Here is a 13130-nt window from a genome sequence, read left to right as displayed (position 1 = left end):
ACGTTTTAATTTCATCTTCGTTCAAATTGGTCACTAAATGAAGTGTTGTGTTACATTGCATTACATTCTCCCTAAGGATGTTGTATCATCATGATGTTGGATTAAAATTAAATTAATGGTTGTTTGCTTAAAACGTTGGCATTAAATTATCTTATACTTAGTGTAAAAATTTGCAAGTCTATTAGAAAACTCAAAAGAATGAAGAGAACACATTTTGTATTCTACCAAATCAATTATATAGGTCCTCACATCGAATATTGTAAGTCTCTAACGCCCTAGACTGCTTTCAGGATTGCCGACTGACCCCACAAACCCAACACGAGTCTTTAGTGTGTTTTGTCCTCACTCGCATGCTTTTTGGGAAAACTTTCCAGAAGGTCACCCATCCCAAAATTGTTCCAAGTCAAGACACGCTTAACTGTGGAGTTCTTATGGAATTTTCTACCGAAAATAAGATGCATCTTGTTGATATAGGTAGTACCAAAAAATTATTATAAGCCTTCCTTCAACCATGTAGTCTCACACCTTCACGACTTCAGGATCCCTCTTATTCCAATGTGATTCGGTTTTGCCTAGAAGCTGCCAAGAGCCGGACCACTCCTCGCCCTCATTAGCCTCGAGCGTTACATGCCTACCAAGTAGAAGCGTTACAAATACCCTCATATAAGATGAGTAGTGACAAACACGAATGCATTCCAATATATTATTTTGAACTTAATCATACTTCCCTTCCAACTGACAAATTTCAATTGACAGGGGAGCATGATCAAGCTCAAAACAACATCTTAGAAATGCATTCTCGTTTGTAATACTTATCTTATACGAATGAACTCGATGTGAGAACTTATATAGTTGATTTGGTAAAATACAACATGTGTCATGTCCATTCTTTCGAGTTTTCAAAGAGATTTGCAAATTTTTACACTAAGTATAAGACACTTTAAGGCAAACATCTTCATCAAACTACCATGAATTAAACTTAATTCAAACAAAATAACAACACAACATAATAATATAATTTAATACAACATAAACATCTTCATCTAGCCGAATGAAACTCTTGTAAATATCTTCAGAAGATCTCAACAACGAAACATCCAACTTGATCGTCGAGAACATGCTCTGCCAACCAAATATATAACATGCTCCTTACATTGTCGTCGTTCATGAGCATCATCTGGCTGAACTGCAATCTTCTAGTTGAGTCCATCGATGGACGTCGATACCAAACATCGTCCACCTTCCTTGTATCTTTGTGGTTGAGGCATCAGTTGATTTGATCCAGTTGATCTTACAGATCTACTAACTTGACATCGACCCGAACCCTAAACAAATTGGGCTTTCCACCGTTGAAGCAGACTGCAACTAACATCGTGTTTGAATCTCTTGGATAAATGTCCATTAATTCTGATCTACACCATAAGAAATTTTAAACAATCAATGAAAAACTCATTCAAACATTTCATCAAACACTTGGAGTGCAAAATATACAAAAACGATAAAACTAAAAACTAAAACATAAACATCTAAACATTTAACCAACTTAAATCTAGTATAACAAGGATTCATAACATAAACATGAAAACATTTAATCATTTCCTACCAAAAAAATCAAAATTTAAATAAACCCTAAAACTAAAACATTTCTAAATTAAGAGGAAAAATGTAACATATAAACATAAAATGGCAATAGTAATGAATTATGAAAATTAACTTGTTATTGGAGTGGTGGTTGATTTAAATTTGAAGAAATTTGATGTTGGATGATTTGAGAGAGTTTTTAGATATTGAGTTTTGTGAAATGGATGCAATGAGCTGCTGTCTCAGCTATATAATAAGGCAACGTGAGTTAACTTACGCTGGCATGTTAACTCACGTTGGATGCCTAGCGTGCGCTGAGATCAATTGTTGGAATTCGGGATGGGAATGAGCAATTTTAAAAGAGAGAAGAGTAAAATTCTATATTGTCTCTGTTGTCTACACCATGATGTTACAGGCCAGCCCAAAACTATATACGGGTCCCAAAAAAAAAACTAATTAGAGATTTTTGGCTATCAAACTTCTAATACTTCCACACTTCAAATCCCTTTTTTCCCCTTTCAGTTACAAAGTAAGGGTTCCGTACACATAATTAGCTCTTTGCATAGCAACATAGGGTTGAATAAAACTGAAATTAAGGTAAAGGTTTCATACACTAAGTTTTGAATATTTTGTGAAAGTAGCAGTTAGTTGTTTTGATATACTACTCCCTCCTGTCGTAATTATATAGGAAGAAAAACAAAAAAAAAATCAATAAAACCAAAGACAACTATTAATTGTTCTAACTTTTTGAATATATTCACAAACATACGCTAATAAAAATTTGTGAAGTACACCCTCCGATCACAAATATAAGCAAAATTTCATATGTTAGATTCATTCAATAAATGATGTATGTTGTCTACAATAAAGACCACATACATCATTTATTGAATGAATCTAAAATATGGATTTTTGCTTATATTTGTGACCGGAGGGTGTATTGAACATACTTATTACCCCCTCCGTTCCTTTTTAATTGTCACTTTTAGAGAAAAAATTTGTTCCTATTTAACTGTCACTTTCAAAGTTCAATGCAACATTAAATGTTGTTTTACCAATATTACCCTTAAATATTTATTGCGGAGAGAGAAACACATGAAATGAAATATTAAATTAATAAGGTCATTATAGTAAAAGTAAAAACAATTGTATCAAAAGTAGTAACTTTTATTGATTGTCTTGGTTTGTGTAAAATGTTAAAAAGTGACAATTAAAAAGGAACGGAGGTAGTAATATTGAATAAACAAGCATTAAATGACAACTAGGAAAGTTTTTTAAACAACAAATGTACTTTAAAAGTCATGACTTTTCTTATAAATAGAATCAAAAACTTATTTAAAAATTTTCTTGTAAATAAAACTGGAGGGAATATATTATAAGACTTTTGAAGATACATATTTAAACCGAGTCATTGAGTCAATATATATTATTATTCTGGACTATTTTGATCTTTTTATGTTAGTCATATGCATGTTATAAGACTTTTGAAGATACATATTTAAACCGAGCCATTGAGTCAATATATATTATTATTCTTTTTTTTATGGGAATATATATTATTATTCTGAACTATTTTGATCTTTTTATGTTAGTCATATGCATATTATTATTTTTTATCTTTGTATTATTCTTATATGTATATTGAATATGGTAGACAATTGATGACTCATGAAGAGTTATTCATGCATCACAAGGGGGACTCTTTAGGCCCTAACGGAATCACGTTCGGCTTGAATGGAGTCATATTTGCTTAGAGGGCAATTATTTTGTGACGAAAAATGTTCATAGTAATCGTATTTTTATATTTTTTTTTTGTTTGATATAATAAATTTATTTGCAATAAAATCACATATTTGAGATAAAAGGTAGCTCGTTGTTGGTGCCATGGCGGATATGAAATTAAATGTGTCACAAAAATGTATTTTCTCTCCACAATATGTTCTTCATAAATAAGAGAGGGAATTAGAATTGGTCACTAGTTTGCTACGAAAATAAAATCCGTAGCTAATTAATGACTGAATTTTTAGATTAAATGTTGATTTTCTTTTTGTCAACAATTAGTTACAGATCTGCGAACTCTGTGATAGTTATTTCTATGATAGATTATAAATTTTCTCGCTAATATTTTTTTAGGTCCAAATTGGTTAGGAATTTAGGGTGTCACAAAATGTGTAACTAAAAGTGTTTGGAGCCCAACTTTAATACTGACAGATTTCTTCTTCTTTTTTTTACGCATAACAGATTTCTTCTAAATTTATTTTTTGTGCTATATACCCGTTTTAGAAGTGTTGAATTGAGAAAACGCTACGCTGGTGTTTTTGTGCGTCGATCAAATTTCATTTTGAATTGTAATAACCAGGTTCGGTGCTTTTTGTTTGCTTGTGCACCGCTCAAGTTCAAATCGATCTTGATTGGTTTCATGGCTTTTAACTAAAAATAGCTGCATTAATTCCATGCATACTCTTCATGCTCTTCACTCGTCACCTTGGAAATAAGATAACTATTATAATATATATATATATATATATATATATATATATATATATATGAATAAAAATTTTGTTTTTCAACTTTGTCATATTTTTAGAAAGGGTAATGTATTGACAGTTGAATAGCACAATTTTTATTCATATGTAATGATCTCATGATTATTCTTGATCCTCCAACAGAGCTTCGCGTGCTTTTTATGATAAACAATATGTATAGATGTTAGTTATCATCACGAACATTAATATTCTTTTCTTTTTCTCGTATAATCAACAGAAAGTCAACATAATAATAAAAGCATGCATGATAACACAAGGTTGCATTTGTCATATGAAGTATTATGAACACTCTCTTTTTAGAAATGGATCTCACATAAAATGATGAGATGCACATAAGTTTCACCGCTAAAGTGAATGTTAGAAATAGAGTGTTCATAACACTTCTCTTGTCATATATCTCCCAACAACTACTACTACTACTACTACTACTACTACTACTACTACCAATAATAATAATAATAATAATAATAATAATAATAATAATAATAATAATAATAACTTATACTATTATATAATGGTAGCTCTAAATTAATTATGAAGTTACTACTTAGTGGCAAGCTTTTTTTTTTGTAAATTTTACTCTTAATAACTCAATTTCTATAAATATTAAATTTACAACAAATTTATAGGGAACTAAAAAATAACTACCTATTTTAATTCAACATTTTTCTATTATAAATTTTACTATAACAAATTCAAATTTTCATTCAAATTCAATTTTTTTATTCAAATTTTAAAAAATATAAATTAAATATTGAAACTTAAATATTTATCTATTTAGATAACATAAATATTATCAAACAAAAACAAATTAATTGAATTAAAATATAATAACATATATATTCAAAGAAACAAAGTAAAATTAAAAAGGTAACATGCGTGTTTACCGCTAATAATAATAATAATAATAATAATAATAATAATAATAATAATAATAATAATAATAATAATAATAATCTATTACTATTAATAAAGGGAAAACTTTGTTTTGGTGTAGCCTAATTTATTTCCAAAATTACCCTTTAAAACTGATCTACGGTTACCAAAAGAAAAATAAATTAACTTGCTTCCTTTGTAACTACCACGGTTATTCAAAAAGAGGGGGGGGGGGGGGGGGGGGGGGGGGGGGGGGGGGGGAATGAGAAATGATCAGGAGAAACGAGAGTGAGAGAATGAGGTCGGTTACCATAATTCAATGACAATTTGTTGTTGTTCCTAATCATGGCAAGGAGAACCTACCACTCTCATACTCTTACTTTTTCATCTTCTCTTCTCTCACTTTTTTTAATACAATTCTCTTATCTCTCTTGCTGTATAATATCTCTTTATTAACTTCTGCCAATTAGAGTAAAGAAGGGAAATACAAATTTCTTATTTCATCTCTCTTTATTGATTGGTCTGTTAAAGTACCACTTATGGTTATACATGTTGCAGTTTCTTACTTCTACTTTATGCATGTTATACATTTTTCCATCAATTTACTTCAATCCGAATTGTTATATTCTTCTATGCTGAAATAATTCCTTCATATTGATATACAGAACAGGAAAAAAGTTTTACCCTCTTTTGCTTCAATCTGTGGCAATTTTTGAATCCTTTTGTTCATGGTAGAATTAAACAAAGACAATACATTTCCTCTTAATTTTCTTTTTCTACCATCTATTGCAATATACTTCTGCATTCATAAGATTTGTTGATTCTTTTTTTTTTTTTTGTCAAATGTAAAGACAGAAAATCATAGAACGGCAGGGACATAAAGGAAGGGAATCTCATAGATAGAGAGTAATTAGACAGAAAAAAATAAGGAATGGAGAAAGGCGAGGGAGAATACAGCGGCCAATGTAGAGAGGGGGACTACGACTCGACAAGTAATCGAGTTCCAACGCTCTTTCATCCTTCATTTTCTTCTTTTTCTTATACATGTCTTTTAGTTCCCTCATTGAGATTGAGTTTTCTTCATTTGCTTTGTTCTTATTTACCTATATGCATGACATTCCTTAAGTTGTACTTTGATAGAATTTATGTATAATTGTGAAGCAATTGATTGTTATTATTTGTTATCAATCGGTGATAGAATAGAGGAAAGAAAAATAAGCTTTGAATTGTATTTGCCAAAGGTTCACAATGCACAGACTCCTCTGATAACTTGCCGGATGATGCAATTGCAAACAATTTACCCAAAATTTAATCAATGATACATTAATAAGTGTACATTCATGTGAAGACTTTGAAAAGGGGAAGAATTATAAGAATACCGGTTTAGGATAATGGGTTACAAAATTTAACCACCACACATAATAGAGATACACGGTTATATAAATTTGTCAAATGTAGTTTCTTTTTCAAATCCTAATTTCCAATCACAAACACCAAAACAAAATGAAGTACATAGACTTAACAGTGATAACTTGATGGAAATTTGTGCTAATGAGAGAGATAGAGACTTCCTGCCTTTAACGACCTCAACGGGGAGGCGACGATAAAGACATGGATATGTGACGGCGACACCAACATCCCACCATCATGCAATGACATCAATTTTGGTAGTGGCATCGTGAAGGGTACGACCCAATTCTCTCATTCTTTTTTTGAATTTCTCAAACTATTTGCTTTTGATTCAATTTATTTATTTCCGCATTTGTTCCTTTTTTTCTATTTATTTCATGTTAATGATGTGATTATGTTACATATTATTTTCATTCAATTTCACATTTTGCAGATTGGGCATTGATCCAACGATCAAGAAGAAACAAATCCAACAATAACAGGTGTTGTGGAACGGTCCCTGTTGTACGCTTTCATCTTCCTCTTTTTTATGTTTGATTCAGATTGAGTGCATTGATCAGTTCTTTGGCAATTACAAAATCCAGCAGCTGGTGCAAATATAATTACTACATTGAGTACATTTGGGGCTAATTTATATTTCATAACTTCATTGCATATGGGTACAAATTCTATTTCTTTTTACATTTGTTTGGTCTCTCTTCTTTGAAAAAAGGCTGAATTCAGCATGTTCTTATTAGTATCTGAATAATTTCTCTTTTCATTCCAATCTAAAAACGGTAACTACCCATGATTAGAAGCAAATCTCTGATCGTATAGGCAGAACATAGAGCATTTTTTTTTTGTAGAAATTGAAGTTCCATGAGTGGTGATCCTAAGTTAAATAAAATAGGGGGACCAATTTATTTCCTTCTAATTATTAGCATGCAGCAATAAAAAAGACAGGCGCAAAAAGAGCGGTTAGACATGCACCGTGTGAAAGATATAAATAAATAGATAGAAATAAGAGAATGATAGATGTGAATAGAGTTTAAGGGTTTTATTTTTTTAAGGAAGAGTTTAAGGGTTATTGATAACTCCCTGAATTTTTTTTGAGAAAATTCCTTGATTTTTTAGAATTCAAGAGGTTTACTATATTTTCCATTAGTATAAACCTATTTAAATTAAAAAAAGCTGCTATGGTTTTGACTAGCTAGAAAAGACATCATTACTTGAGTTTGTTATTGTTTCTTTAATCAATTGCACTCATTTTTTGCATTGACTGCAGCAAACAAAAAATATTAATGAAGTTGCTAATGAACCAAATTAATTCTTTGTTGACAACAATATTGTGATGTCAATTTAAATCCTGAACAAGTCTCATAATATTGATGCATTGAAATGATGTACTCGAGTTTGTAAAGTGAATTTTGATTATAGTAGAAATGGGCAGCAAATAATTGATTATCTTTGATGTGTTAAGTTAATTTTTGACTAATGGAGTTTTTTAATTATATGCTTCAAGATATTCTTCGATAGAAATAGAGCAGTATTATACAGATTCTTTAATCGTGTACTGGTTTCTGCAAATTGTGTTGGTGCTGGGAAAGATTTAATGTCTTCATCAAACCCACCGCCGTAACTGTCACTCATGTTTCATGCATATTCATCCTCCATAGATAGATAAGTATGCATCACAAACCTAAGTATGCATTAAGTAACTCCATGTTAAAGAAGTGCATGAATTACATAACTTACATTTTTTTTATCAAGTTTGATCCTTCTCTTTTTGATCAAGCTTGGTCATTCTTTTAATTCTAATAATTTTCTCAAGATATATCAAGAAAAACAAAACAAACATTGATGTTGAAAAACATAATATTTATGAGTTACATGTGTTGGCGCACTAGAAAGAGCGGACAGACGGGCACGGGAGTGCCCGTCTGGACGCTAGTAATAATAATAATAATGTCATAGTGGATATTACATTGTTGAGTATTATCACTACCGACGCACAGGTCCAGGAATTTTGACTAGTGGGAACAATAGCTTTTCTTATAAAAAGATACATCAATTAATAAGTGATAAAATGCTCACATCAATGTGATCAAACAATAATTTGAAAATTACAAAACTATATCATTATATTTTCAAAGTTTTATAAAAATCAACATTTACAAATTATATTTGTTCTTTACGTGATCGTTATATATATATATATATGAGAATGCAAGTTATATATGAGGACATATACTATGAGAATGCAAGTTATATATGAAAATGGTGAGAATGTTTATTAGCCTTTGGATTAATATTATATGGCTGAGATTAAATTGTCTACATAAGTGGTTCACACACTTAATTATTTTCGTCTCATGGTTTGAATTTTTTTAATGAATCTGCCAAAAAAACAAAAACAAGTAAACATCCACCATTTGATTGCTACTGTCATCACTGTGAATAATTCCTCAACCTTTAAAATTTCCAGATCTAACCTTTAAATGCTTTTGAAATTTTCCTGATCTAAAGCTGTTCTAATCCTAAAATTAAATTACACAGAACCCCATTCAATTTCAATCCCTTATTTTTTTTTAGGTAAACAAGAACAGTGAGGGGGTGGTTGGGGGTTTCACGACGGCAACGAATGGGGTGTTTCCGGTGAACCTCTTGGGGGCGACCATGGTTCAAGGCTGACAGCAACCACCGCCTCCGCCGTCGCCACCGGTGTTTTTGACTTGCTTTGTCTCCGCCGCGGTCGTCGATGTTTCCGACTTTGATTGTTCCATCAAAATCCGTTTCATTTCGTTTGTTAAGGATTCTTACATCAGGTTCATTTAACTGATTCTTTTGGGCAAAAAAACCAGTTAGTCTTCATGTTTCCTTGTGTTTGACATAAATGAATGGAGAGAAGCTATTTCATGTTCCTGTTGTTGTACAAAAACTAATTCCCGTAAAACAAATCTGATGCACCTTTTTAAAAATTCACCTTAAAATTGTTAAACAAAAAGAGATTTTTCAACAAACAAAAAATAAAATCTTGTAAGGGTGGATACGATGGAGGGAGGAAGAGCGGCGGAGAGAAGATATGTTGTTTTGAAAATGGAAGATGAAAAGATGCAATTGAAAAAGAGAGGAGGAAAAGTGGATGTGACTCACTTCTAGACTTTTTAATCCCAGCCATCAAATTTTAATCCAAAGGCTAATAAGCATTCTCACCATTCTCATATATAACTTTCATTCTCACAGTATATGTCCTCTATATATATATATATATATATATATATATATATGGGTTTTGTTACAAGCCACCCTTTGGTGTGTGTATATATATATATATATATATATATATATATATATATATATATATATATAGGGTTATGTTACAAGCCACCCTTTGGTGGTGTCTTTTATCAAGTCACACTTTAAGGTGTGATTTTCACTTTTTAGTTATAACTTTGATAAAAGACACCTTCCTAAAAGTAAGTTGGTGTCTTTTCGCAAATGCTCATAGAGTAACTTGATAAAAGACACCTTCATAAAAGGTGTCTTCTATCATAACCCATATATATATATATATATATATATATATATATATATATATATAATTGTTCAATACTATAAGGTTTTTTAATCAAACAACATTCAATAATTTACCTCTCACATTGTTGTATATTCCATTTCTCGAAATAAAATTGTTAAATAATTTCTAATGGGTGCTATACTTAATTTTTAACGAGGAGAAATAAAGTTAGTAGAAATAATTTATGTAAAAAAAATATATAAATCATTTTTGCGGAGGAACGTGCCCTAAGGTGGATCCGTCTATATATAGAGACCTAAATAATGTGAAGTTCATATATTTATATCTTACTAATAGAATTCAGGTAGCAAGTATGGAATCCCAAAATAGAAAGGATGTTGCTTCAAATTTGCTCAAAGCTCAAAGCCGCATATGGAATCGCATTTTCAATTTTATAAACTCCATGTCACTTAAATGTGTAGTTGACTTAGGCATACCAGATATTATTCACAATTATGGCAAACCCATGCCACTCTCAAAACTCATTTCTTCACTACCAATCCATCCTTCAAAAAACTTGTGCATCTATCGCTTGATGCGATTCATGACTCATTCCGGCTTCTTCTCTCAACAAAATGTTACCGGGAATGAGCTGGAAATTGAGTATGAGTTAACTGATTTATCTAGTTTATTATTGAAGGTCAATCCAATCAGTGTGACACCATTCGTTCAAGCGATGCTCGATCCAATTGTGACGAATCCGTGGAATCAAATGTCTACTTGGTTGAAAAATGACGATCCTACAACATTTGAAACAGCACACGGGATGTCCATTTGGGATTATGCTGCGCGTGACTCCAAATTCAACATCTTATTCAACGAGGCCATGGCAAGTGATGCTAGATTTGTGACCAATTTGTTGATTGAGAAGTGCAGAGGAGTGTTCAATGGATTGGAGTCATTGGTTGACGTTGGAGGAGGCACGGGAACTATGGCGAAGACTCTTGTCAAATCATTCCCACAATTGAAGTGCAATGTATTTGATCTCCCACATGTTGTTGATGGCTTGCAAGGAAGTGAGAATCTAAAATATGTTGGTGGAGACATGTTTAAAGAAATTCCTGCGGCAGATGCGATTTTGTTGAAGGTAAAATGTTTCTACAATATGCATTTACATATTTATATAATGAGCCGAGTCAATTCGAACAAAGTTTGAAATTCAATTCGATAATTACATGTACTAGTTTTAATGTGTTTTTTGGTATTATTGCGTCTGGCTTTGTAGCTTGCTATTTGTTTAGTTTTCTATATTTATTTGCATGCATGTGTAAATTTTGTATTTTTGTATGTCCTTTAATAACTTTTATTTTAATTCAATATTTTCCATTTTATGAGAAAAATTAAAAAGTCAAAGATATAATTTTTTTTACTTTCTTCATTATTATTTTTTAATTATGTGATTTGAGAAAACAAGTTGAAGTAATGAACCGAGTTGTTCGTGAACTTTAAACAAGTTGAATCGAGCTAAATAAAAGGTTTGTTTCGAACTCGAGTCGAGTTTCGAGCTAAACAAAATCTTATTTAGTCGAACTCAACTCTAGCCCTATTGTTCCTTAAGGTCAAATGTCAAGCAGCCCCCGAGTATAAATTTTGTCTTAAAATTCATGCATTCAATTTTTTAAAAGTATAAAATTGTTATTTTCTAGTAGTAAATTTTTACTTTAGATTCTTAACATATATTAGGACACAAATTACTATATATGAACCTTTTATAAATATGCTTCTTTATTTTCTATCACTATTTTCTTTCATTTTCTCTCATACGAAAATCACCAATAATCATATAACTTTCTCGGCAACATACCTATTATCTACTTTATTTTCTTTCTCCTATCTTTCATAACCCAAACAAAGTTTGATTGATATGACAGTGGATAATGCATGACTGGAATGACGAGAAATGTGTGGAGATATTGAAGAAATGCAAGGAATCACTCTTGAAGAAAGGTAAAGAAGGGAAGGTGATTATCATAGACATGGTGTTGGAAAATGAGGGAGACATTAATGAATCAATTGAAACACAACTCTTTTTTGATATGTTGATGATGGTAGTAGCCACTGGAAAAGAGAGAAACAAGAAAGAATGGATTAAGTTGATTTCCTACGCTGGTTTTAATGACTATAAGATAACTCCAATTTTAGGTTTAAGGTCTGTGATTGAGATCTATCCTTGATAAAATCTCGCAAATTGTCATCGTTGTTCGTTGTAAAGTAAATGATCTATGAACGTTTATATGTAACATTAATAATGTCTTCACTTGACTCCTAAATTTATTATGTTGCGTTTTAATCAAAATCCTAATTAGGAAACACTTTAATTCTTTTAGCAAAAAACACTTCTAATTGTTTGTTTTTAGAGGACCTTTAATTTATGTGACATTGCATATTGAACATTGATACATAATTTAGTAAACTATTAAATGAGAAGAAGAAAAAAAAAAACATGCATTATCACTGTATATTACTTATTAGTTTTGAGAAACTGATGGTTACTTTTGAAAAACGGCTACAATTTATGCTAACATGGCAAAATAATGAGATTTTATTGAACGATGATGTAAAAATATATTATACCGTTTATGTACATCGATTAAACTCTTATTAAATTTTTTTTGTTAACATCTTTTTTTTTAGTGGTGGCCCGGATTCGAACCTCAGACCTTCCATATATTATGCATTATCTTACCAACTAAGTTAACAAATATGCAACATTAATGGATAAACAAGGTGTAAAATAAGGAGAAAACTTAGGTGCAGTATCACATGTGCTGTTGGTGTTGTTCTCCTATTAGAACTTGACACGTGTATACTACTCGTTCTCTTTAAACACAAATACTGGGTCCACAAGGGTATTAACACAAATTACTATTCTACTGTTCAACAAATGCATAGAAACAAAGCACCATAAACTTTATTAATCACGGTGGAATCTACCTCAAATTGATGAGAAGCAATGTTTGGAGTGATAATTAAATCGAGTAACATCCTTTCAAAAATAATGGATTGCCGGAACATACAAAAACCAGTGGTGCAGTTTAATCGGCATCTGAAACAAAAAAATAACTTTTGATTTAAAAAATATACACGTGTCAAGTTCTAATAGGAGAACAGCACCAACAGAACATGTGGTACTGCACCTAAGTTTTCTCCGTAAAATAATT

General features: G+C 31.1%; 1 protein-coding gene and 2 long non-coding RNA genes across 3 annotated transcripts; all 3 read left to right on the top strand.

Moving 5' to 3' along the window:
* The first annotated feature begins 5286 nt into the window (after window positions 1-5286).
* On the top strand, window positions 5287-6167 carry LOC146939575 (uncharacterized). Its single transcript, XR_015031697.1, has 2 exons — window positions 5287-5734; window positions 5855-6167. It is a non-coding gene; the product is annotated as an uncharacterized LOC146939575 (long non-coding RNA).
* A 382-nt stretch (window positions 6168-6549) lies between these two features.
* Window positions 6550-7030, top strand: LOC146939574 (uncharacterized). Its single transcript, XR_015031696.1, has 2 exons — window positions 6550-6688; window positions 6847-7030. It is a non-coding gene; the product is annotated as an uncharacterized LOC146939574 (long non-coding RNA).
* A 3213-nt stretch (window positions 7031-10243) lies between these two features.
* On the top strand, window positions 10244-12287 carry LOC146939573 (putative O-methyltransferase 3). The gene is made up of 2 exons (XM_085753191.1): window positions 10244-11056; window positions 11841-12287. Exons 1-2 carry the CDS (start codon window positions 10283-10285, stop codon window positions 12141-12143), a joined length of 1077 nt encoding a protein of 358 aa, XP_085609317.1. The 5' UTR covers window positions 10244-10282; the 3' UTR covers window positions 12144-12287.
* Window positions 12288-13130: the final 843 nt, after the last annotated feature.

Source organism: Medicago sativa, chromosome 3 (genome assembly GCF_051527215.1).
Source record: "Medicago sativa cultivar Bolivia chromosome 3, Bolivia_mono, whole genome shotgun sequence".
Classification (NCBI taxonomy): domain Eukaryota; kingdom Viridiplantae; phylum Streptophyta; class Magnoliopsida; order Fabales; family Fabaceae; genus Medicago; species Medicago sativa.
Note: the sequence above shows the minus strand (reverse complement) of the source record. Positions and strands in the feature narration are given on the sequence as shown.

Bases quoted from the DNA above. Each gene is read 5' to 3' on its own strand.
- LOC146939573 (XM_085753191.1), top strand. From the start codon at position 10,283: ATGGAATCCCAAAATAGAAAGGATGTTGCTTCAAATTTGCTCAAAGCT. The intron at 11,057-11,840 runs GTAAAATGTTTC...TTGATATGACAG, and splicing joins CAGATGCGATTTTGTTGAAG to TGGATAATGCATGACTGGAA.